Here is a 27,285-nt window from a genome sequence, read left to right as displayed (position 1 = left end):
ATACTTGCACTAACTGTCATCGCCAACAACTAACAGCTTCAAACCAATCACCGATTTGTTCACGTTGTCGTTCAAATGCAACTATAAATAATATAATAACTATAGCTAAAAATTCACGGCGTTAAATAATATGGATGAGTCAAGTGTCCCGAACGAATTAACTGACCTGACGATTGTAGAACAAATGTTGATTGCACGAGTACATCCTGCTATGCCCATGTTCTATTTCTTATTTAAATAAGAATTAAAAGATCAAAAGAAACTAAACTGTTTTAATGAAGACACTAATACAAGACAATATTATTAAAGAAAAGTAAATAAAATCATATGGTTAAATATTAATTCAATAACCATAGAGGTTAAACATCTTTCCCTTTGAGTTTCTTTTCAGAGTTTAGTCAGGAAAACGTTTCGTAGGTCTTATAATTCTGCCTCTTGGTGATTGTTTTATTGCAGCTTCTTGATTGGGAGTAGTTGATCGTGAAAAAGGTTTACTTTTATCTTGAGTTATTCTAGATGGTGTAGTAGTTGTTCTTTCAGCATTATTTGATAGGGAAGAGTTGTTTTGAGTAACAGTAGTAAATGGCAGAGGATCTGACGTTGTATCTTTGATGGATAAAGGAATAGGATTGTTCGGTTTGGTTGTATTACCTTTGTAAGGCAAAAGGTGGTGTCGATTCCTTCTCAACGTAGTGTTTCCTGTCTTAACCCAGTATGACCTTGGCTCTTGTCCTAAGCTGATAATAATACCCTCTCTTTTTAGGTCTTGGATCCATACTTTTTTACCTACAGGCAGCGATGGAAGTTCTTTTGTAGCGTAGCGCCTATCGTAGTTTCTCTTGTAAGATGCTTTGTAAGTATCTTCTTTTTCCTTTAGTTGAGAGAGATCGGGTTTGATTTCAAGTTTTTTAGGTAAAACAGGCAGGTTATCTCGCAGTGATCTGTTGTATATTAGCTGAGCAGGACTGTATCCACTTGTGGATAGAGGTGTATTGCGGTAGGTTAGGAGGGCTAAATATGGGTCGTCTTTGTTTTTCTTTAGTACACTCTTCGCTATTTTGACTGCAGCTTCAGCTGCACCGTTACTTTGGTGGTAGCTTGGACTGCTCGTCACAAGTTTAAAGTTATAGCTTTGAGCAAACTTTTTGAATTCAGAGTTTTCAAGACCAGTGTATCTGGTAGCAAACTGTGTACCACAATCAGATCGTAGCTCAATTGGTATACCGTGACGGCAGAATACAGATTTGCATTTTTCGATTATTTCAGCAGTTGACAGGTTCTTTAATGTAGCTATTTCAAAATAACGTGAAAAACAGTCAGTGATTACTACGAACCATGTTCCTTCAAGTTTAAAGAGATCAATCGCTGCCTTTTCCCAAGGACGAGATGGAAGCTCACTGGGCAAAAGGGGTTCATGATGTTGTGTTCTATGTTCAGTACATTTGGGACAATCATTAACAAATTTCTCAATGTCAAGTGACATTCCTGGCCACCACATACTATTGTTGGCTCTAAGTCGACATTTCGTTATGCCTAGATGGCCTGTATGTATTCTTGTCAACATTTCTTGTCTAAGAGTTGTCGGGATTATGAGACGTTCTCCTCTAAGCAATAGTCCGTCACAAAAAGAGATTTCATCCCGAACTGTGAAGTATGGCTTAAGATTATCGGGAATCTTAGTTTTATCAGGCCATTCAGTTGAGCAGTAAGATTTCATGTTCTTGTTGAGTTTTCCCCCAAACAATTATGTCGTCCATATGCGCAAGTGCATTCATTTGACCTTTAAGGGTTCGATTCACGCATTCTTGGAACACTTCTGGTGCAGATGTTATTCCAAAGGGTAGTTTCAGAAATTTAAAACGTCCAAACGGTGTCAGGAACGTTGTCAAATCTTGGGATTCTTCGTCCAATGTGATCTGCCAGAATCCGTTATTAGCATCCAATTTAGAATAGCATTTTGCTTCTGAGATTTGGGCAAGTGTTATGTCGATGGGTTGAATAGGATAGTATCTTCGTTTGACGCATCTGTTTAATTTAGTAAGATCTACACAAATGCGAACTTTGTTAGAGTCCTTCTTTGGCACAACAACCATTGGAGAGCACCAGTCTGTGGCATGGTGTACCTCAGCGATCACCCCCATTGACACCATTCTTTCAAGCTCTTCTTTAGTAGATTCCCAAAGAGGAAGAGGAATCCGACGAGGCGTGTTGATTGCAAATGGATTGGCGTTATTTTTCAGTTCTACTTTGTATTTGACATCAATGGAACCTAAGCCTTCAAACAGTTTGGGGTGTCTGTCATACCAGTCATTACTGGATGGCTGTATTTCGTTGATTCGAGCAAGTAACTGCAAACTTTTTATTGCAGGTTTACCTAGAAGTGGCTGGGAAGTGCCCTTAGAAACATATATAGTCTCATAACATGTTTTGTGATTATGTGATAATTTTACAGTAGCAGTTCCTAAAATTGACAGAGCTTTACCATTTGCGCCACTAAATGTTTTGGACGTGGGAGTGAGCCTGATTTTCTTATTCAGTTTAATGTCGGAAGGCAAAATCGTTACGTCTGCTCCTGTATCAATTTTGAAAAGAACATCATCACTGTCATTCATATTTAACACTACAGACCATGGATCATCACGCAAGTTTTTTCCTACAATGCCAATGAATGTTTGAGGGTCTATGTACTGAGAGCAAACATTTTCAATGGGTGTTTCAAGGTCAGTATCATCATATTCAATTTGACTGACTTTGTTTGATTTGCAAACATTTGGAAAATGACCAACTTTTTTACAAAACCCACATTTGTATTGTTTAGCTGGACAGTTGAATCTTTTGTGTAAAACTGTCGAACCACACCAAAAACATCTCTTTTCGACATGGGACAGGCTTTTATTGTCATTAATCCGCTTAAAATTTTGATCATTGTTTGATTTATCGGGAATAATGTTTGTCTTAATGAAATGTTGAGTATTTTTATTTATTAATGCTATGTCAGTCAAGTTAAGAGTTTGTTTCTGTCTTGATAGTTCTTCAGATCTACGGATAGTGTTTATAGCTGTGTTTAGTTTTAATTCGGGTTCAAGTTGAAGACGATCACTTAGTGTTTCGTCCCGCATACCAATAATCAAAACCATCAGAATCATCTCCTCTTCAATTTGACCCCAATCACAGTTTTTTGCATGATTGTGAAGGTCTGTGATAAAGTTCTCAATCGGCATGGAACCTTGTGTAAGTTTTAGAAACCTAGCCCGTTCAAAAATTAAGTTCTTTTTAGGAAGGAAATGATCGTCAAACTTCTGTATAACAGCTTTGAAATTAGATTTGTCATTGTCATTTAAACTGAATGAATTAAGTATGTCCTCTCCCTTTTCCCCCATACAGTAGATAAGCATGTCAATCTGATGCTTTCCAGAATGTAGAGCTAAATTACTAAGGGAATAATACCTCTCAAAACGAGTCTTCCATGTCTTCCAGTCGTGAGGATTGAAGGAAAAGGCTTCAGGAGGCTTAATGTTTAGGGATACGGGTTCTTCATTCGACTGCGCCATGTTCTATTTCTTATTTAAATAAGAATTAAAAGATCAAAAGAAACTAAACTGTTTTAATGAAGACACTAATACAAGACAATATTATTAAAGAAAAGTAAATAAAATCATATGGTTAAATATTAATTCAATAACCATAGAGGTTAAACAGCCCATTTACAAAGTACAAGCAAATAGTCATCATGACCAGTTTCACTACAAAGGTACAGTATGAACTATCAGATAAATTTGTCATTCTTTAGAACTTAAATAATATCGGGCAAACAAACGGTGAATCTGTTGAATGGGAACATATTGTAGGGTGTTAGCTGCTTTAGCCATTGACAATCTTTAAATAATGCTTCGCTCATTTATGCGTCTAAAGTGTAACGGCAGACCACCCTAGTTTTAATGGATTTGATTTTTAGTTTTTGAAATATTTAAATACCATGCATGTAAAATAAAGTGCATCAATAACACACTTAAGTCAGTCTTTACCAGAAAAGGATATAAATCAGGTTTGATCCAGGCAAAGACAAAGTAGGGCATATATCAACAATCTAAAGTGTTCTTGGCTCCAGACAGAATGTTATAGAACTTATGTGTGTTGTTGCAATACCAGGTTTTTAATTCATTATAATATGCTTTTAAAATGTTCTCATCAAAAGGTTTATCAGCCATGTCACAGATAGTAATTTATTCCGTCTTTCAGCAGTAAAATATTGTAATTAGCATCATCATTATCATCATCACCACCACCGTCATCATCACCTCCACCACCATCATCATCATCATCATAATCATCATTGAGCAACCATAACCAATTCAAGCTAGTTCCAATCATCCTTTAATGAGAAGTGTTTGTTAAATTAGATGTTTGAAGCAAAAAAGAAACCCCAGAAACCTGAACCTGAATTGAACCTGGGCGAGCTGTCTTTAGACAAGTTACCGATAAACCTGAAAAAATTGGCCAGAAATAGTGTGAGTATATTCTAGATTCGTTGGTGACTTCCTTCAGTTCTTAACAGTAAACCTATTGTGAAGTTATATATAGTGCTGTGATGCAAATCAATATTATTTTATTCAACAATTAGTCAGATTGATAATATGATAGACTCACGTCTTGATTGAAAATGGGAACTAAACTATTGGCTAATCTAATATATAAGTATAAAAAAAAAATGTGTGGACAATTTTCAATATTTTTTCTTAAACGATAATTACTTTCTTAAGATGTTCAAGAGGTTAATTATTCTGAGGAGGTTATAGCACGTACCCAGACTAAATTGAACTAGAACCTACAGTTAACTGTTCACATTCTGTACCTGAAAACGAAAACCCTTAATTGTGAATGAGTCTTGAATTTTGTCAACCGTGAAAACCCTGGATCTGCAGTGAATTTTTGTTGTTCAACTTTGAAAAAGGGGCGGAAAGTGTTACATTGTTCCTGAAGGTATATGTTCAAATCTTGGCCCTCAATTTTCAGTTATCTAGATAACAGGTATTTGCTAGGGGAAGGAAAAAAAGGTGGGAAAATTAATTCTAAGTCACTAATAGGCTTAAAAGATTCCATTTAAGTGTTACTGATTGCCAACATAACACTTCCTATGGTGTGTCTGGTGGCAGGCTGAAGTGATAGCTGTAATTGTGAGCAAGGACGGATCCATTCCCAAGTGCCACATCAGTTCCAGACTGAAGAACAGAGAATTGCCTCAACTACCCCTGTCTTCACCAGAGGTATCTGAGGACTGGTTACATATCCACCTTATAGCATACATGTTAAACATTTTCTTCAACTTTAAATTACTTATTGTGTGTGTATTAAGGCTTTTATGGTTATTTTTCTGTTTTTTTGTAAGGAAACAGTCCAATCTCTTGTATTGTTACTATTTAATGGTATCCTTTTGACTAATTGAAATCCCAATCCCAATGACAAATATAATCTCAAACCAGATTTGAGCATGATTGGGATCTAATCAGCAACCTTTGTACTTGATTGCACTGTAACCACTGTCACTCATACAAGAGGTTTTTAAAGAGTAAACTATTTTCGTCTCAATTTTCCTATATTTCACTTATACACTATATTGTTGTATGTAAAATGTAACATGTATATTGAAATTTAAGTCTCTTAAACTTATTTACTAACATTTTGTTATTTTAAGTTTATAAATGCTTTGTATTTTTGTAGATGCCAGAGATTTATAATAAGAAAAATAAAAATGAAGGACGTAACCCTCTTCTATACAAACACAGAAACGTAAGTTATGAACTGTCAAAGTTACGATTCAATATTTTATTAGTGTAAATAAATAGGTACCAAGTACTGTATCACAATAAAAATTCAGTTTAGGATACAAAAATTGGTAATTGATAATAGTGGCTAGACTTACCTTTCTCAAATGTTTTGTCATGTGGAGCAACAGTGTATTGTACAGTAGAACGTCGATTATCCGAATTAATTGGGGATTGGGGTTGTTCGGATAACTGATTTTTCGGATAATCGGTCATTGACGGGAAAAATACGGGGAACGGGAAATGACGGGAAGAGATAGCGGCGATTTGCCGATTTCGCGTCTGTGGATACTGTAGCCTACAATAATATAAATTTGATTAATTATAGAGATGTGCGAGTACTTGAGATTTCAAATTCGAGTCGAGTATGGCCTTGAAACTCGAGCTTATTTTTTAACTCGGCAGTTTCGAGTCGAGTTTGGTTTAAATTGGTAAAAAATCAATATTTGTTAAAGTGTAACTTGTGTGTACGTGAAATACTGGATAATATTTACTACTGTAGATTCTACAGTACCTACAAATATTTTTACATTGTAGAAATAAGCAAGAGGTAGTTGTCCTAACCTATTTTTTTAGCTGTTACAACAGAATAGGTCAACTCAAAGCAGTCGCCGGCGACTGACAAGTGACTGGCAATGAAAAACAATAGAAGGGAGGGAGGGGTTGTGCAATGACCTCGAAGTGAGCGGGCGTAACAACACTGAATGAAGTAGGGAAAGGGAATGGTTTGAATGGTTTGGGGGGAAGGGGGAGGGTCAGACCTTTGAGCTATATTTAGACTTTCACCACTTAGCAGCCGTGCGGTGGCGTAGCGCTAAGGCAGTCGTGATTGGCGCGCGATTTTATTGATTTTTGCTTCTTTCTTCCTTTCGGTTAACCGACGTTTCGGATGACCGGGCTTCGGATAATCGACGTTCTACTGTATTATGATACTGTTTTAATTCATAGACTGCTTTATTGTTGAATGGAGATATTTTTTGTTTGTTGTGTCAGCGCAAGAATAATAATAAGAATGTTTTAAGAACAAAGTCCAATTGTGGCCAAGGGGAGTAGTTCAAGATACCACTGTCATGTTCTTTAATTCCCCCACTACTATTGTTGCTAGTCCTTATCCCTATGCAACAATGTCAGTAGTTTATACCGATGTAAGGGGAAATCAATGCTCCCGCAAAGTATGAATAACGTTCTATGATTAGATTTCAGTGGAAAGTGGATCAGCCCCTAATTCCAAAATAGTGACGAATACGTTTACAGAAGTGTTAAAAGAAATGTCCATAAAATTTGTAAAAATGTAAAAAATCCTCATAAGTGGCTTAGGGAGTTTGTAGAAGGCCATACACAACTGTATGACAAGGCAGTTAATTGTTCTTCACATTGTTATCAGCTATGACAACACAAATCATTGCTACCATCTAGAATACTGTAGTTGGGGAAGTAAAGAATACACAGAATCAGTGGCAGTTCCAGGGGGGGGGGGGAGGGGGGCACAGAGACTAAACCCTATTGGACCCTGGAAAAACAAACTTTAACATACATCTTGTCCTAAGAACATAATGGAAAGTCCTCCTCTCTTGAAGGTGTGTCCCACACTCCCCAAACTCCCATCAGATCATCCCTTGACAAGGTCCTAAAACCGCCACTGCAATAACTAGGATGTTAAATTCATAGTTAGAATCCCTTTTTACTTGTTCCTAGGTAACCATTTACCTCATTAAAACCATTACAATCAAATCAATATTAAATTCAACCACCATCTCCTAAAATGCTCAAAAATTTGAAAGACAGTATAAAAAAGAATCTAGTGACATCTAACAGGGCCAACCATGCCATACTTTTCAGTTTAGCTGTGATAGCCACTGCAACAGCGTTACTATTATTAGTCCATGTAGAAACAAGAGGAATGATGAAACTTGTTAGCCTTCCAGTCAGAAACCTGTCCCTCCTCTTTCTACAATCTTTATTTTATCTTCGAAAAGTAACAAGTAAACAATGATCAAAACATGGTTTATCAATTGACATCAGCTCTCTGGCATCGAGAATAAATCAAAATTTTTAATAAAAAAAATATAAGTTGCATTGGTTTATATTAATTGATAGTTTTTCTAAGAGTGTGAATTTGAAGAAACTACTGCAGTTTTATTCTGGTAGTAATATCGTGGTTTTTTATAGTTCAATGTCAATAAATGTTCAAAAAAGCAATATTAACTGGATTGGAAGTGTTACAATTAATATTACATTTGTTTATGTTAAATGAAATAATTTAAGTTAGTGTAAATACATAATGATATAATTTTTTCTAGGAGTTTTGGCCACTTATAAAAAATACAGATCACTTAAGCTAGAAAAATCTGTTAGAAATAAACAAAAATTATCCAATATGCATTTATTGTCTGAAAATTTAAAAAGTATGTAATTTACTTTTTCATTTTTTTTTTCAGTTAATATTATGAATTTATGGAAAACTCAATTTATTTTTAGTTATTGTTATTTAAGGTTTTATGACATGTCTTATGGGGAAAATAGAGTTGAACAGAATAAATTAACAAATAAATTGTTATATATACATTTTACTTATCAATTAGAATGCAACTATATTAAAATCCGAATTTCAACATCTCTCACAGTACAATAAACTCGTCGCACATGTCGTGTTTGGTGACCACCTTATTCAATGAAGCCAGGAGCTTCTCCTCCATTAGGGTTTTCACAGTAGAGTTGAGGTGAACATTGACCCATCCGTCAATACTGCTGGCTAGAAAGTTGAGTGACCTCAAGCCTCTGACTTCTGTTCTTAGTTCGCTCTGATCACTCACCTCAAAACTTCTCTCTCCCAGGGTGACGTTGCAGTTTTCCAATTCGTTATTACCTTCATCTTCGTTATTATATCTTCTTATTGGTTGGCTGACTCGGATTTGCAGACTTAACACGTACGATATCGGACCCGTAGAGATTGCCCCTGAAGAGTTCTTCCCTCCGCCTGTCGCTTCATAGCAGAACTTTACTGATTCTGCGTACACTTGGAAACATTCGACGCAAACTAGAAAAACTTCTTTTCCAAGTGCGTTACTCACTTTATACTTCCTCAAGGCTCCTGATGACATTGTTTTTGAAGACTTCAACACTGGGTTTTGCAGCCACCCGTTGAAAGCATGAAATACTACTTTCATTCCTTTGTACTCCACCTTTTCGTTGATTTCTGGAAGATAGTAAACTCCGTGCTTTCCCAGGCTGCCAGTCATAAGCTCGAAGGATTCTTTGAAAATGTCGTTGAGTGAAGTTGCTATACGGCTGATATCTGCAGTTATACCGAGGTCTTTGAAAGCCATAGAGGAAAATCCTGGCTTAAACACAGTGAAAACAACTAACAAAATACACAGTTTCATTGTCACTAGTATGAAACTCACAACACTACAAATGATACTGAAGCGTTTGTTGAGAGTTATATAAAACGTCTTCAATCTGAAACTAGATAAGACAACATGCCCTCCAACAAGGGTTCTTTCATTGATAATGAGGTTGACATAATCAGAGTAAATAGATGGTTGTTTTTATTTAACTTGAGTTCTAATTTCATCTTTGACCCAAATATCATAGTAATGTTTGTTTACTCTACTAATGCTAGTGATTGTTGTTGTATTGATTTTTCTTCTGATTATTATATGTAGAGGACTTTTTGACTATGTCAACATTTATGTGGCATCTATATATAAAGCCAAAAGTACCCATGAACTTTTGAGAAAACTACAAGTCACACCCCCATAAACCATATACTTAAAATGTTTGTCATGACGAGAAACCTTGCGCAAAATTATCCATTTTTTCATCAATTGCCCTATAAGGTCGTAATTGCTTTCCAAAGGGAACTTTCCATTTACCTAATGTTAAAAATACCTCAGCTGTTATTATTTGTTCGTATTACCATTACTGTATTCTGTTTTGTTTATTTTATCTTAACTTAACTAATCAATAGTTTTATTAATACTAATGTAGTAAAACGGGGTGGAGCAGCCCGTGGGTAACAGCTAGTTTTCATTCTAGTTATTTCCCAGATTTTTGATCAAATCTGTGTTAGAAATTTAAGATAGTAAGTTAAAAAACAAAAATAAGAATTTATATTAAAGGAATTTTATCTTTTCATTGTTTATTTATTTATTTTGTTGTTGATGTTACTTTGCATTATATTTGATTATTGACAATTGTAGATTCATTAAGTTAAATGTCAGGTGTACAACTGTTGCAGATGTTGACAATCAGTGATTTGAAGGATGATGGCATGAGGATCAACAGTGGAGATTTGGTGAGTCAATAAAATAGATTGGTAAATGTCAGTTAAACATAGTATACAAACTTGAAATAGCTTAGAATATTATTTGATAAAAAAACAATAAGATTTTTATGATCACATTCCCATCCCATTGATGGCCAGAAACCCTTATTAAAAGCTGTTTTGTATCCTTTTTTAAAGACAAAAATTAACTATCAATAATTGAAATTTGTATTTCAACATCCACCATTGCTTCCTCATTGTTTTCATTATTCCAGTATGACAATTATTAAGTGAGTGTTCATTTATTTTATTATTATTAATTGATCCTTTGTTTCCAAAAAAATGATGTTGACTTAACTTTCAAAATTTTTCCTCGACATGTGACTCATATGACACTAGAGGTAAAAGTAACATCCATATCAGTAGGCATGACATAAGGCGACAAGCATTGGTCAAGTATTTTTTATGCTCCAAGACTTTGGAACCATCTACCAAATCGATTTCAAAATTTCCCTCTTAATTTATTTAAAAAGAAGTTGAAGAAAGTTTAAATCAAGCTCTGTTTGTTCACATTAGATGAATTTTGGCTATTGACTGAAGATGAATTTAATTTACTAATTATAGAATGTTAAAATATGTTATAAGGTGAAGAAGTTAAATTGTGTTAAATTATGTTTATGTTTAGGATTAATTAACGAGTTAGGAGATACTAATGTACCATATTATGTATTTTACTAACAATAAAGTTCTTGTATCTTGTATCTTGTATGTAGGGATAATAACAAGCTTGGTTCAATTTAACATGTCAAAATATGTTGTTTTTTTTAGTATTTATAGACTTTTGTGTCCTTCTGTAGTTAATCTCTCTCTGTTTTTATTTATCTTTCTGTAATAATATCGGAATAAATAAACGTATTTCATTTCATTTTATTTATTTATTTTGTATTATTTGTTTCAAATTTGAAAATGTTATTTGTGTTTCAGATAAAACAAATGTTACAAGATAAAAAGGACAAAAGGCAAAATGGACAGGTAAGTGATTGGGATTCAAATTACTAAAATGGTTCATTTTTTACAGAGGCAAATTATATTGATAACTATTCAAGACCTTACATTTATCCTATAAATACCAACAATACAAACGGTGACCCTCTAAAGCCTGATCCCAGATTCAAGAGCCAAAAATCTCATGAAAGTTTTAATTTTTTTTTACTAATCGTTATGGTATATGTTCATCATAATGCTTTTAAAAAGTAAAAACTTACTACCAAAAAAATTAACTTCAAACCGCGGCACTCAAAAACCTCTTTAAAAAAAATACAGCCCTACCAATAGAGAAAAACATAATTGCACATAACTGCACTTTATCATATGTACCTATACACAAGAGGGTTTGATTGAAACAAATTTAAAACCTTCAATTATAAAAATTGTTTGCCTGTTGTGTTGTCATTGCCCTCAAAATGGATAAAAATACATATTCTTGGTAACTGAAAATTTAACTGACAAGTTTAAGTACCTGTTTAGTTGATTAAAAACTACAAACAGATGTCAGATTGTTTAATAGAAAAACAATTATTTTATAAAACTATCTATATATTAATAGGCAAGCATGTTTCTTTAAAACCTTTTTTCTCAGCTCGTGTGCATCGCAGGCAAAATCTACTCATACTGTTAGAAAGATATTTTCCTGTAGATGTGCAGAATCCCTTTAATAACTCAAATAGGCTCAAAAATAAGCACAAAAAATTAATTTGAAATTTTATAAAATTAACATGGGTTTTATGGGTTGCCATGCTGGTGACGAAATAACAAAGAATCATAATCAGAAAATCAAAACAAATGTAAGAAATTCCAATCACATGTTTTATTTACAGTGTGGGGTGAAAATAAAGAAGACTGTAAATAACATACTTTTGGTCGAGTTTTCGACCACAGGACGACCTCTAGTTTTGAATTATTAAATAATGTTGAAAATGAAATTATATGAATAGAAAACAATTTTGTTTGTTTTCCAGGCAGTACGATTGGACGATTTTGTGAAAGGAGGGCACCCAAGTCAGGATATAAGATTTGTATGTAGAAAACAATAGAATTCTTTCAATTAAATTTTAATGCAATAGCTTTGGAATATACAGTTATTTATTTGATCATAGTTTTGTAGACTATTTTACTTTTAAAATATTAAAAATAAAACTTATTTACTGCTTTTTACATGTTAACATTTAAAAATCATGTAATTAGCGAACTGACTTTACTGATTTAAGTACAAAATTACTTGTAAATTCTACTTTATGATTGGCAATTTGGATAGCATTTTTTAATGATACCTATATGAGATTATGCAAAGTTACTTAAGGCACCCCCCCCCTTTTGCCGGTGGGGCGGGGGCACCCCTGGACCCCCAAGGGATATGTCAGCGTTAATTGTGAACCTCCTATTAGTCAAGTCACCATGAGCCGCCACTTGATAGGTCTGTTTGTAGAGTATTAACTACTATCTTGTACTACTGTTATATTTGTTGGTAAATATTTTCCAGAAAGGTAGAGGGAGAGAAAATTACAACCCATTATACCTGAATGAAAGAAGAGTGAGTATATTCTCATAATGGTAATGATAATGATAATCCTTGTTAGTCATATTCTATAATCCAGCCATTACCGTAGTGTATATGTTGAAGAAGTACCAAAATAAATATGTTAACTGTTTGGAGTTCAAGGTGAATTTCCCACTCCTACAAAACATATCTAAATTAAATCCTTTTGACTTTTGACTATAGCTACACTAGGTGAAGTATCCAATTCAATGGTAACCACAAAAAAACCCTGATCCAAGTCGTATTAACTGATTCTTTGTCTTGTTTTTAAATAAATTAATGAATCTGTTATTTCTCACAATTTTATTTTTATTTTAAGTATATTAATTAGCGCGCCTGATTCGGTGAGTCCATGGCACTTGCCATCTCTTTTAGTCAGTATACAGTTCACCCTTGCACTGTACCGGCTAACCCCTTCTTTGCCTTGCTAAATACCACGCACACAGGCCCAAGGCCTATGTAGATGGGTAAATACAAAATTAAAAGAGGCTGCAAACCTCTTAATGCTTATTTTTTGCCTAACAAGTTTGAAAGAGTGTACCGTATAGAACATAATATTAAGAGAACTATTAATCATTTTTAGGCTATGATTTTGATATACATAGGTTCAATAATTAATTAGAAAATCAATAATATAGACATCCTTTCTATATTATTTAAGTGGGCAAGATAAGCTGAAATATTTGTAAATACTTGAGTGATTACTTTAAACTAGGGATTACTTATAAAAAAAATTTAACTGTTTTGGATTTTATTGTAAAAAATTTAGAGAATCTTTTCAATAATTAAATTCAAGTTGTAAAAACAAGGTTTTGGTATTGATTATAGATTATAGATATCTTTTGTCCATGATTTAGGCATTAATTAATGATTCATGATTATTTCAGCTCCTGTATGCAAAGACAAACCAATTTCAAGTAAGTACTTATTTAGCATACATTTCAGCAACGTATTTTGTTTGTAGGTCTACATAACATTCAAAATAGTTTCCCTAAATTTTCAAAAATAATGGTTGTAAAAATATCTTACGAAAAAATAATATTCAAGCTTTTTGTAAACAGGTTTTTGTTTGTGAATAATTGTTTGATAAACACTGGTGCTCTTAAGAGTAAAGAGTTATAAATAGGGAATTATAATTCAAATTTAGTTCCATCAGCTAAATCAGCTTGATTTTTAATGGAACCTTCTAGGTTATGCAGTTTGTGTTCTTCCATTTTACCTGTTGAATTCAGCACTAAATTTAGTTTTTTCATGCTTATCTACAAAGTTGATTATTTAGCTTTTGTATTTTCAGCCTGACAGCAATGAAACTCCTCATGCTAAAAGAGAAGTAAGTAGTTTGATATTTTTATCTTGATAGCTCATTTTTATTTTAAACTTTAAGGCTCATGATAAATACTTTTTTTTATTGACAGCTCAGCAAAAAATATTTTCTTACCAACTAGTCCCAGTATGTCCAAAAAAAGATTTTTAGAAAATAAATCTTCCATTATGTCTAAAAATAAATTAAGGAGTGTTAATTAAAATGACTCGAGTTTGATCATATCCAAGACCATCAAATTATCTCATAATGTCCAAAATTAAAATTTTAGAAAAGTTTCATAAAGCACAAAAAAACAGTCAAGGCTGGCAAAAATATACCACACAACCTACTGCTGGGAAGTCATTGCAGGAGCCTTACTATTTCAAAACTGTAGGCTACTGTTTTCTGCCTGTAAAATGTTGCGGATAAAATGTTGATGGTCTTGGATGGACATTATGGCCTATAAAAAAACAATATATTGGGGAAACATTGCTTTAATCTATTTCTTACATATTTTTATAAATCAATCGCATAAGCTTTATCAGCTAGAACATCATTTAAACAGTTATTGTTTTGTTTTGTTATATATTTGCTATTGCAGGTCAAAGAAGAAGCACAAAACCCAGCACTATATGCTTACAAGAATGTAAGTATTGTTTTGCTAACACAATTATAAAACCTTTAATGCAATGTGAAAGTGCAATTTCATCCTGGGACAAAATTGTACTGTCGGCCTCGGATAGCTAATCTAATTGAGTTAGTCCAGGGTTAGTGGTAATAATAATAGTATTTAGTTTTTAAAATATGGGCTCAGATATGGTCGTTAAAGCATCAGCTTTCAGTAAATGACACATTCATCACTGCCCGGGTTAGGCCTTAATTTAAACAAATTAGTAATTTGGCGTTAATTCCGTGAGTGAAACACTGGTCGTAATTAACTAAAATCTTAACTTCGAAAATAAAATAAAACCTCTACTTAATGGATATACCGTGTTTCACTTATGGAATTAAAACCAACTATACTTACAATTAACCGATTCGATTGTCGCGGGTCCACGAGCTATTTCGCCCTGGCCTAACACCTACTATTCGACGATACCAGAGTTATTTCACCACTGGCTAATTACCGGGCTATTACGCCCTCGACCTATCGTCTCGTAATATCCGCGGGTCCGAGAGCTATTCCGCCCTCAGCCTATCACCTAGTATTCGTCGCTACCAGGGTTATTTTACCACTGGTGTATTTACCGGGCTATTCCGCCTTCGCCCTACCAGGGAGATGTTGCTAGCTATTCGCCCAGCACTCAAGTCGTCCGACTGAGCCTTGCCCTGCGCCGCTTTTATAGGGGTCGCGACGCTAGCGCAGTGCGTGGCCGCTCGGAGAACTAATGACTCTGCGCGGGCCATTTGAATTCGTACGAACGCTCGTTTTCTGATCTCGGTAAATTTTTACCGTTACAGCAAATTATATTTTACTTATAAATTATTAACTAACTGTATTTTACACTATACTAAGTTAAAAATTCTGAATTTACCCAAAGGCCCTGAAACAGTAAGGTAATAATCTGCTACCATGAAACTTTCATAGAGGACATAGAAAACAAATCTTTTTTGACAGACTGTCACAGGCAAGTTAAATTCTTGATAAACAGTTTAACAATTAATTTTATCTGAATTTTTCAGCTATTCAGCAGTGATCCACAACTTCTTATCCCAAAGGAGAATAAAGAACTTCCTCAAGTAAGTGACCTTAGTTTAATTAATTTACTATGCTTGAAAATTGTATTTCTCTTCATAAAGTCTTTAGGTACTTTTAGAACCTCTAGACATGTTTTTGCAGTGGAACTTGTTTGCACCTGAAAACGATACAGTTTATCTGAAGAACCACAGCCCGTTGGCCATTGTTGAAGTTTGTAAAAAGAATACCATTTTGCAAGCATAACAATGTTTTGGAAGTACAATAATACTGAATTCAGAGTACGGTCAATCACAAATCCCCAAGTTATAAATATACAGTAGAACTCCAACCATCCGAACCCCAACTATCCAAACTCAAACTATCCGAATTGCAAATTATCTGGATTGCTTACAGAAATAATTTGATTGAAAATTTAAAACCACAGTAATAAGAATCGTTATTAAAGATCACAGAAGCCGTGATAGCGGCAAAATCCAAAACCTGTCTCGGGATCGTGTTGACACCATCATCGTCTCCCGAGATCACGGTAACATCCCCATATTGTTTTTGTGAGCGCGGCAAAATGATAAATATATCCTACAGCTGTGTTGACAACATCATTGTCTCCCGCGACTACAGTAACTTTTTTTTGCGATTGTGGCAAAATGGTAAATATCCAGAAAGTTATGTTGACACCATCGTTGTCTCCCGCGGTCATGGAAATGATAATCGTATTCTTCAATCGCAGTAAATCGTAAATTTTCCAATCACAAAATCGTCACAGATGCGTTCTGCGATTGCAATAGTGTTATAAATTAAAAAGGAATATTTATTTTATTTAAATTAGCCTATAAGGAAATCCAGAAGAAACATATTTAGTTAGTATTTGCAAGAGGCAACATGATTTGGCGGAAGCAAAGTCTTACATTAGTTATTACAATAGTACAATAGATTCCAGTGACCGTTAAGAACCCCCACTACTTTTGACCACTCAGAAATCGACAGTCTACAGTAGATGACAGGTACGTCTAGACGTCGTTTCCGCCTGTTCATTTTTCTATTATATTTTAGTGCAGCCATAAGCCTAGTTTTCATATTAAACATATGTTTAACTATTTCTCAAGCTATAACAAATAGTAAAACCTCTGCATGACTCCGCCAATTTTCTTTAAAAACTCTGAATTTTAGTAAAAATCTAATTATCTGAATTTTCGAGTATCCGCATGGGGTCCGGTCCCAATTGATTCGGATTAATGGAGTTCTACTGTTGTACCTCTAATAATTATAACTAATATGTTTTCAATGTGGAAAATTAAATCTATCTATTTTTTTTTTACTTTTTTCTGTTTTTGTTGAATGAATTGTTATCGTAGCTGTGTGTTATGGTGCTAGAATAGAAAATACCTTTACGAGGAAACTGGCATAGTCTTAAAAAACGAATTGATTTCACTTTTCCCTTCTTCAAACAATTTATCCTCTTCAATCTCCAAAATAAAATTATTTTTGAATGTAAATTAGTTTCCAACTGTTCATATTTTATTTTGTGTGTTTACCGTCATTAGCATTTTATGTAAGGGAACAGTCCAAACTTTAAGATATGTTTGTTGATTTTGTTCTTTTTTATTATCTAAAGCTGACCTTTTGTTAGATAGCCTGATGACAGCTGGCATCTGGGTCCAGACTCAACCCCACTTGGGATCTAATAGTTAACACGTTCAGTGCGGCATACCTTCAAACAGGCGCTCGATAATGGCGGCGAGGCCCGGGCGAAGCCCCGCAGCGCAACTGAATCGGTGAACGCAATTGGCATTCAAATATTTCAGTCTGACGAATAAAAAAAGAGCAGCGGTGATTGTGCTGTGTTAGCCCGAGAGTGGACGTAGTTCACTGAAACTCCCAAAGGTAGCAGCACTGCCTGGATTCGTAGCCAGTGTCTTTGTAAAGTGGCTTGAAAAGAGAAAATTGCCGGAACCGGGACAAAAGTATTGCTAGACGGGATTTTACGGGAAATTTTAGTACCAACCTACATCAGACTTAGCTTAAATAATCTAAGCTACAGGCTGACAACGATTATAACGTTCCCCGGCAATGGCTGAGCTCACACTAAACTAAAGTGGAGAGAGTGGCATGACGTCAGCTTTAGCTGATGTCCGCCACCAGTGCTAGTGTCGGACATCATCTATTGATGATGCCCGCACTCAACGTGTTAAAAACTACAATCAAAATCTAAAACTATGTGTGAACTTGCAAACTTGTGGGATCTCTGTTCAACTCTTAGCACAATTATTATTATTGTTGTATATGAGGGAACTCCTTACTGGGGGAAGCATGGTACAAGATGGAAGGAATTATTATAGCTTAAGGTATATTTAAGTTCTGGTAGGCCTACTAACTACGGAAATCAAGCACTGCCGCTATGAATCTATAGCACCAATACATTTTCACTTTTAAATATACAAATTCACAGTTTTTTTTTCAACATTTTAGTTTCTTTAGAATGTTGGTATAGTTATTTGCTGGTTGTTGTGATAACTAACCGACAATCCCTCTGTCTTAGCCGTGACAAACTGATTTGAGATAAAGTTAATAATTTTGGAAATTCAAATAATATGTTATGATGTTTCAGAATGGACCTGATAGTTTTGGGACTGGTGGTCTACCACCTCACTATCTCAATTCTCCTGTGAAGCCTGTGAGTATTTAACTATATTACCTTAGTAAGTATGTATAGTATACGGTCCCTGAGGTCCCGTGTTCAAATCCTGCCAAATCACCAATGGATTTGATCTAAGTGATAATGCCGCAACCCCTAGGTCTAGTCTGAAGTAATGTGAAAAGCAATCCCAGGCTCGTGCCTAGCATCAAAAAACAAAAAAAAATTTAAAAAATTAAAATAAAGCTTAAAACAGTTCCAAAAGCTTTAAATGAGATATTCTATTTTTCATCGCAGTAAATGTTTTTTCACTATAAAAAGACATTATGAAAAAAGTTTCTCAGACAAAAATCAAAAGAACAATAAAAGTCCTCTCCTGGTCAAGTTTTGAAGTATTATTCAAAACTCACTTGAATTCATTCAGAATATTTTAACTTAATACATGGTGATTGGTACTCAGTGTGACACAAATTGTTTGGTGTAAAATACAAAGTAAATGAAGTGTGATGATGCATATTAGAGGTTCCAAGTCTAAAAATTGGTTTCCCAAAGAACTATTTTAAGTTTTTCAAAAATAACCATGTTTTTAAACTTAATACAGCAATTTCTCAATTACCTGTAAAAAGATTTGAGTAGATAATGTCATTTTCGTGTTCTACATTAAATTTTGAATAAGAGTAATAGAAAGTGATGGAGGATCAATAGTAAAAACTCCATTGTAAAAAGATCCAAAGATAAAAATTAAGGTGTTTGATAAAAATTAAAAAATATTGGTCTATTGCATTTTTCTACACCCTGTATACAAGAAGGGGGTATTAATATTCAGTACATCTAAGATTTTGAAACCTATCATTGTTTCCACTAGTTAAAATCTAGTGCTTTAAAAGAAAAAATAAATATAGAAAAAACATAATGAGAATGACTTAATGTTTTTTTTTTTTTTTTGGGGGGGGGGGGGGTTTGAATTAAGCCAGTGGTTGAAATATCTATTAGTCTAAGACCAGTAGCATAAAACTAGGCCTGACCTCGGCAAAATTAATAACAAAGCAAAACCAACTGGAATGTGTTAGGTATGCTTCCCTTAACATTTTGTGAAAATTCCCAACTTTTCCCACTGTAGCAAAATCCGCCATCTTGGAAAATGGCGGACAATCTATAAACACTGCAAGGTTCCACTTAAAAACTTATTGTTCCCAAACCATTCCATCTAGAAAAGTCTAGTTAGTCTTAGAATCTTCGCCATAATATTATCTACAAGAAAATGTCATATTAAATAATAGTAATATGACTTTTAATAGTGAAAAAAGAAATTAAATTTTAAAATATGTAAATAAAAGTAGACATATTCTAACTTTTTTTGGGTTTTCGCCAATATTATTGAGTAAATGCAAATTTTACCTGCAACAAACATGTGGAGCTTTAAATTCTGCTTCATTTCCATATATAATATAACAATGTTTGAGCATTATTGACGTAAACGGCGAGTGTCAAAGTACACTCTCATGTAACGCACCTGTGGGACCAAAATGCATATAGTGTGGTTGTATGGTTGTATAAAGTGGCAGAATACTTCAGTTCTGGCGGGGAACATGCAACTTGAGGTGGTAGCATAGTATAGAAGTCATTGAACGCAAAACTGCCCAGACCCCAATTTTTAATGACCTCGGTCGTCCATAATGACGTCATCAAGATGGCGGCTGTAAAAGGATGCTGGGTCGCCATGAATCGGTTATAACACCCAATTGCCTGAACAGATTTTAATGAAATTTGGCATACAAGTGCTTGAATACATTATCTCAGCCCAGGTTGTCAATGGTCGAGTTTGATTAAGTCGTTTCAAAATGGCGGCCGTTAATAATTAAAATAATACAAATGTTCCGGCTTTTTGTGTTTTCAACTCCCTCCAGGGATCTGCATCAACCTATTAATTTTCCTTGCAATCACAGGTTGTGATGTCGTCTCTAAATTTCATGGAATTGGCAAAATACCCCCACCACAGCAAACCTGCAGACTTAAGTGAGTTTCTATTTGCCTGATTTGATTTTAAATTAAATCTATTTCAATAACATTAGACTTCGTGAGTACCTGGGTTTGCTGCTACAGGGAGAGTAATAAAGCAAGTTTTTTTTATTTTTATAATACAGTAGTAGCAAAGTTTAAAATAAACACATTTGCCAAGTTTCATAAAAATATATTCATAAACAAGCAAACTACAACAGTTTATGTATTCTCAATAAGAATAACATGGGAATATATAATAAAAAAAAATTGAACTTTCTCCGTAACCTATAAACGTACAAATATACTAAATTATTTTTGTTTTTTTTTCAAGATCTTGGAATTGTTTAAAGATAAATTGGAGAATGTCATGTTTTGAGGTTTAAACATAAGAAACCCCAATTTTTACCCCTACAATCTGGCCTAAAACCCTGTTCCCATGGTCCGATCACGCTGGTTTGCGAATTTGTTCGAAGAAACGTAGGTTTACACGTTTGTACCAAATGTCATCACAATCGGATAATTTTTCCTCCGACACACATTTATACAAACAGCGTGTTCAAAAAAGGTAGGAACAAAATTTACAAATTGATCCCTTGTGCCAAAATACGAAGAACATAGTTTCGTTCAGATATCCACTGTTTTGTAATTTTTTATTAAAATTTTTATCTTTGGATTATTTTGACTGAACTTTATGAAACTTGCTATGTTTGTAAAGGTAGAATATGCCAATTTAGGTAAAAAAAATTGCCTTGGTCCAATTCAAAAATTTAAAATGGCGTCCTTTTAATTTTTAAATACAAAATTATTGAAAATTGAAGATTTTATGAAAAAGTGTCAAGGACACTTCTGTTTAACATTTAAAATTCCCTATCAAACGATACCAAGTTCAAAAAATCTTAAGAGAAATGACTGATATATCACGATTTTTAGTTGTAAATATAGTTGGAATGAGGCTAAGCTAGCCAGGTTTTCTTAAATTTACAACTAAAAGTCTTAATATTTAAATTATTTTTATTCAATCGTTTTGAACTGGAAGTAGTTTGATAGGAAATTCAAATGCTAACCAAAAGTTTTCTTGACACTTTTTCATAAAATCTGCCATTTTCAGTAACTTTGATTTAAAAAATTAAAATGCCCGCCATTTTGAAATTTTGAATTGGACCAAGGTAATTATTTTCCCTATAATTGGTATGTAGGTGTTTTTGAACACCCTGTTTATGTGTGTGTCCATTAGCCCAATAAATCACACAAAAAATGACCAGATTTCGATAAATTTTGTACAAACGCGTAAACCTACGTTTTTTCAATTAAGTTCACGAACCAGCTTGACCGGACCATGGGAACGGGGTGGTTGGGGGGATTTATGGGGTGAAAATTGGTTTTTCTAATTTTTGACCATCAAAACATATAAATCCCTAATTTATCTCTAAAAAATTTTGAAGAGCTTAGGCAAATAAATAATTTAGTATACTGATGTATTTTTGTACGGGTATTGGTTACGGAGATAATTCAAAGAATTGTAAATTTAAAATTATTCTTACGGATAATAAATAAACTGTTTTAGTTTTCTTGGTTGGAGATATATTTTGATGAAAATAGGCAAATTTATTTATTTTAAACTAAGCTATTATTATATTAATAAAAACTCACTTTATAACTCTCCCTGTAGCAGCAAACCTAGGTACCGGTACTCATGAAAACGAATGTTACTGAAATAGATTTAATTTAAAATCAAATCAGGCAAATAGAAACTCACTTAAGTCTGCAGGTTTGCTGTGGTGGGGGTATTTTGCCAATTCCATGAAATTTAGAGACGGCATCACAACCTGTGATTGCAAGGAAAATTAATATGTTGATGCAGATCTCTGGAAGGAGTTGAAAACACAAAAAACCGAAACATTTGTATTATTTTAATTATTAACGGCCGCCATTTTGAAACGATTTAATCAAACTCGACCATTGACAACCTGGGCTGAGACAATGTATTCAAGCACTTGTATGCCAAATTTCATTAAAATCGGTTCAGGCAATTGGGTGTTATAACCGATTCATGGCGACCCAGCATCCTTTTACAGCCGCCATCTTGATGACGTCATTACGGACGACCGAGGTCCTTAAAAGTTGGGGTCTGGGCAGTTTTACGTTCAATGACTTCTATACTATGCTACCACCTCAAGTTGCATGTTCCCCGCCAGAACTGAAGTATTCTGCCACTTTATACAACCATACAACCACACTATATGCATTTTGGTCCCACAGGTGCGTTACATGAGAGTGTACTTTGACACTCGCCGTTTACGTCAATAATGCTCAAACATTGTTATATTATATATGGAAATGAAGCGGAATTTAAAGCTCTACATGTTTGTTGCAGGTAAAATTTGCATTTACTCAATAATAATGGCGAAAACCCCCAAAAAGTAAGAATATGTCTTATTTTTTTTACATATTTTAAAGTTTAATTTGTTTTTTTCACTATTAACAATCATATTACTATTATTTAATATGGTATTTTCTTGTAGATAATATTATGCCGAAGAATCTAAGACTAATTAGACTTTTCTAGATGGAATGGTTTGGGAACAATAAGTTTTTAAGTGGAACCTTGCAGTGTTTTACAGATTGTCCGCCATTTTACAAGATGGCGGATTTTGCTACAGTGGGAAAAGTTGGGAATTTTCACAAAATGTTAAGGGAAGCATGCCTAATACATTCCAGTTGGTTTTGCTTTGTTATTAATTTTGCCCAGGTAAAAGTCTAAAAGGCCTAGCCTATATAGGATTGATGTCTGAATGTGTAAATAAAAATAAGTATACTCACATGAACATACATCTGTGTAGGATATCCTAGGTTTTAATTGTAGACATTAACTAGTCCTGTAACTTTACGTTTGATTAGAAAAGTTGTTAAATCAACCTTTAAGAAATTAATTTCCCTTTTAAAACCAGTAAATCATGGTTATCCTTAGGTCACAATTTCCTCTGGATGCAAACCCGTTTAATATACTTATATATTTTTTTCATTTCAGTCTAATGAACATAAACTACATTCCAGTGCAAAAGATTATGTAAGTATTTCACAGTTTTTAAGAATAACCTCCATGTAAGCAAATTAAATGTGTTAAGCAAAAAATTTAATTTTACAGGCAAATCCAAACTCCTTCTACCCCTTCATACATATATTACATCTAAACATGTTTCCATAAACATTAGTAAACCAACTCAAATATAAGTGGACCTCCTTTCCACAGAAACCTGACTTGGCGGGAGCGTCAATTCCCTCCACATTGTTATTGGCTACTATGATGAGGCTAATTGCCGCCTAATAGTGGGAAACCGCTAGAAAAGTAGTAGGGAAAGTAAATATAGGTGTAATACAATACAAATAATAATCTTAGTTGTATGGTTATTAAACCCTCTTTGGTTGATAACATTTTTATAGAGAGCTGTAAATATGTAGATTTTTTGTTTCTATATTCCCTAGTGGCCTGTTGCTACAAAGCACAATTTCAGGAGGTCCTTTACTACCCAGCTAGTCATTTTTAACTTTTCAAGGTAATAGTATATTTCATTACTAGGACCGAAAGTGGCATTTTCCGTCGCGCGCTCAAGTTTTTGTGTGAGGCGAAGCCGAACACAGGGAACCCCAATTTCACGTGCGAGGCGAAGCCGAGTATGTGAGAGCTATTTTCACGTACGAGGCGAAGCCGAGGACGGGAATAATGGAGCAAGTGCCGGATAATAACCTTCGGTACGAGTTATGAACGATACTTTTCATCACGACGCAAAAATACACAAACACAGAATATCAGACCTCAGTAATATTAAAACAATTTTATTTCTCAATTAATTTGATTGAACATCAAAATAAAATAAAACCTTTTAAAAAGAAACCTACGTATATTTCTTAATAAATTTTGTTTAAACATCAAAATAAAATAATAATACAACTTTAAAAAATACATACAGCTGATTAAAATCATTAAATTAAACCGTATCAAAACACTAGCGCGCGTAGTGAATAAATGGAGAACTAATTGAGAGCGAGGGAAAGTAAATTTAGAGCGAGGGAAAATCAGCTGATCGATTTTCCCTCGCTCTAAATTAGAGCTTGGGAAACGACTACTTTCATTAATGTCAGCTGTTATCGAAAATAGTTGCTTTCGTTAAGGAGTGATGAAAAATATTAATTTATTGCACATTTACCCACGAGGTTTAAATAAAAATAGTCTGTAATGCACATTGTCCTCTATACTCGTATCTTCAGTGTAGATTCTGTTTTTCAGGTTGGGAAACACAAAGAAGCTTTGAATCCATTTCTAATCAACTTTTCTAATGTAAGTTGTTTCAGTTTACTAAAATATACATTTCCTGATTAATAGAACAAATTGTTTTATAAAAAAAACTTTTCTTCTTATGTTTCATTTGCAAACCTTTTCAATGATATTGGTTCAAACGTAACTATCTAAAATGTTATAAGTTTTATTTTAAAACGTTATTGTGTTAAATTTATTTTTTTAATAAAAGTTTTTGTCAGGTGACAAACCATTTCAAATTACACTAAAACTCTTTTAATTCCACTCTGTTAAACCAAAACCATACAAAAAATTTAAATCAATTAGAAAATTACCTTAGACAGCAGGAATTGTCCGCCGTGGTGTAAGTAGTTAGTCCAGCTTGGCCTACAGAACGGAACAGAGGAAGACACATATCTCACACAGCGAGAACAACATTATATTGTTTTAAGAAATAGATTTTGTGTCTACAGCAGCTAAAATAATTATAAATCTACTGTTGTGGAGCTCTTGAATAGACAGAGCCTTTAAATTCCTACCATTGATTAAACAAAAATAGTAGCTTATCCAAAACCGCTTTCCCCCTTTTTTCGGTTAATTGGGGATTTTACTGTTATATAGGATAATATTGTAGTAATTTTTTACTTTCATAATGTTAGCCTCCGAGTCACTGTAGTTAATTAATAAATTAGTTAATAACTCACTTTAGTTAATAAATGGTTTAAATACCTTAACTGCCTTGAGTGATTCTGTCTTAGGTGATTCTTGTAGTAGTAATACACTACTGCAGTTTCAGCCCTCAAGAGGGCTTTCTTCATGTGTCAAAGGAAGTCAAAAGTTTTCATTCATACGAAATTGTCACATTGAAACTACGAGAACAAAAAAACGGACAGGAACACAATCATAAAAACGAATACACTTGTAAGAGTCACAAACATTTTTCATTGGTACCGGCATTGATGCACGATGCGTGCGGGGAGCTAGTTATATATTCGTGATTGTGTCCATTTTTTTATCTCGTAATTTCAATGTGAGGATTTTGTATGAATGAAAACTTTTGACTCCCTTTGACACCTGAAGAAAGCCCCCTGAGGGCTGAAACTGCAGCAGTGTATTACTACTCCAAGGATCACCTGACAGTTAAGGTATTTAAACCATTTATTAACAAAAGTGAGTTATTAACTAATTTATTAATTAACTAAAGTGATTCGGAGGCTAACATCATGAAAGTAAAAAATAACTAAAACAAGTGTTTACTACTACAAGGATCACCTGACAGTTGAGGTTTACACAAGGACATTTATTAATATTTTTTACTGTTAAAGTATAAGTTTTTGACATTTTCTATATTTTTTACAGATGTTCAAAGTAAACCTTGTACCTCCATCAGCTCAAAAAGTAAGTTTTCACAATTTGTCTGTTATGCTTATTTTATTAATAAGTCAATGAAATAATAATAGTTAGTGTTACTTTTGTAACCTTGTAAACAACCACAAATCAATTCAGCTTTTTATATTGTTTAGGTAGGTCTGTAGACATTTTTTCACTACACTACTATAAGTTGAGCTGTTTTCGTTATGTGTTTACAACCTGCGAAACATCATATTTTTAACAGCTGTCTATTGTTTACTACCGAAAGTAAATTCTATGAGTTTTGTAATGAAGAAAATAGTTATTATTTGTAGTGTAACGAAAAGTAACGTTCAAAACACGAGTGAAAGTAGGTCTATACATATTCTCGACCATTTAAAGTGCTCGATAAATCTCGCATTTCAAACATGGTCTCAAATATGTAATGACTCACTTTCTACTCTTGTTATGAAATATATTATTAAGGTTTGTTTGATCATCTTAAAAAATTAAACTCTTCTAAGCTATCAAACTTTATGATATTTATTTGTGTAGGAAAGCTTACATTGCAATAAAAAGGGATTATATTACAAGCATAAAAATGTATCAGTAATAATTTGCCAGTTAGTCACAAATATGACAAGCTTGTCACAATGATTAGAAGAGTAATATTTTTTTTTAAGTAATGATAACGTACTATGTAGTGTTTCTCCATTTTGTTTGATAAATAGAGGTAAATTTTAACAAAAGATTATTTCTTATTTTATGTTTACAGAGTTCTCTCAACAAACCTGAAAAAGAGATTCATACGGATTTAAAAAAATATGTGAGTGTACAGTTAGGGGCTATGTACATCTAATCTAAAATTAGTGAACTCGTTTAAAATGTCGTATCTTAGGTAACCATGAGCACCCGCAGGGAAGGGAGCATTGTGAACAAAGTTATCCTGAGATAATAAATTTTAAGATCACAATCACAATGCTCTATATGGGTTTAAATAGATTGAAATAAAAAAGCATGTTTTAAAGGTGTTTTTCAAGGAAACCCCTGCTTTGAAATAACCATCAATCATGTTTTGAACTAATTCGTCTGTGCAGGAGGGCCTTTTCCTTTCACCCCTGGAACAAGATAATGGTTTCCCCTGAAAATAATTCTTTCCCCATATATATGAGGGTCATCCACGAAGTAACTGCCGCCTGGGCGTGGCATGCTAAGTAGTGGAGTTAGCGCTGTCATTCTCACATCGATATGCGCAGTCGTTCTGTGTGTGCTTTTAGCTATGCTAGAGAGAGCATTCTACTATCGCGCGTTCTGTGGTTAT

General features: G+C 33.8%; 2 protein-coding genes across 2 annotated transcripts in view; one reads left to right on the top strand and one right to left on the bottom strand.

Annotated features, from left to right (window-relative positions):
• The window catches only part of LOC129000470 (uncharacterized), an 88,676-nt gene that overhangs the window by 34,777 nt on the left and 26,614 nt on the right, over positions 1–27,285 (top strand). The window contains exons 22-37 of the mRNA XM_054427433.1: positions 4,401–4,508; positions 5,154–5,264; positions 5,719–5,787; positions 10,063–10,119; positions 11,074–11,121; positions 12,108–12,164; positions 12,629–12,679; positions 13,573–13,602; positions 13,980–14,015; positions 14,590–14,634; positions 15,672–15,728; positions 18,293–18,358; positions 23,349–23,387; positions 24,606–24,656; positions 25,974–26,012; positions 26,740–26,790. Coding sequence (XP_054283408.1) covers positions 4,401–4,508; positions 5,154–5,264; positions 5,719–5,787; positions 10,063–10,119; positions 11,074–11,121; positions 12,108–12,164; positions 12,629–12,679; positions 13,573–13,602; positions 13,980–14,015; positions 14,590–14,634; positions 15,672–15,728; positions 18,293–18,358; positions 23,349–23,387; positions 24,606–24,656; positions 25,974–26,012; positions 26,740–26,790 — 915 coding nt within the window. The remainder of the gene's footprint in view (positions 1–4,400; positions 4,509–5,153; positions 5,265–5,718; positions 5,788–10,062; positions 10,120–11,073; positions 11,122–12,107; positions 12,165–12,628; positions 12,680–13,572; positions 13,603–13,979; positions 14,016–14,589; positions 14,635–15,671; positions 15,729–18,292; positions 18,359–23,348; positions 23,388–24,605; positions 24,657–25,973; positions 26,013–26,739; positions 26,791–27,285) is intronic.
• Positions 8,374–9,247, bottom strand: LOC129001867 (uncharacterized). The gene has a single exon (XM_054429324.1). The coding sequence runs from the start codon at positions 9,203–9,205 to the stop codon at positions 8,441–8,443; it is 765 nt and encodes a 254-aa protein (XP_054285299.1). The 5' UTR covers positions 9,206–9,247; the 3' UTR covers positions 8,374–8,440.

The sequence above is a fragment of the Macrosteles quadrilineatus genome, unplaced genomic scaffold (genome assembly GCF_028750875.1).
Source record: "Macrosteles quadrilineatus isolate MER2022 unplaced genomic scaffold, UCM_ALF_1.0 Scaffold_8__2_contigs__length_117827958, whole genome shotgun sequence".
Lineage (NCBI taxonomy): Eukaryota > Metazoa > Arthropoda > Insecta > Hemiptera > Cicadellidae > Macrosteles > Macrosteles quadrilineatus.
This window is presented reverse-complemented; position numbering and strand designations above follow the sequence as displayed.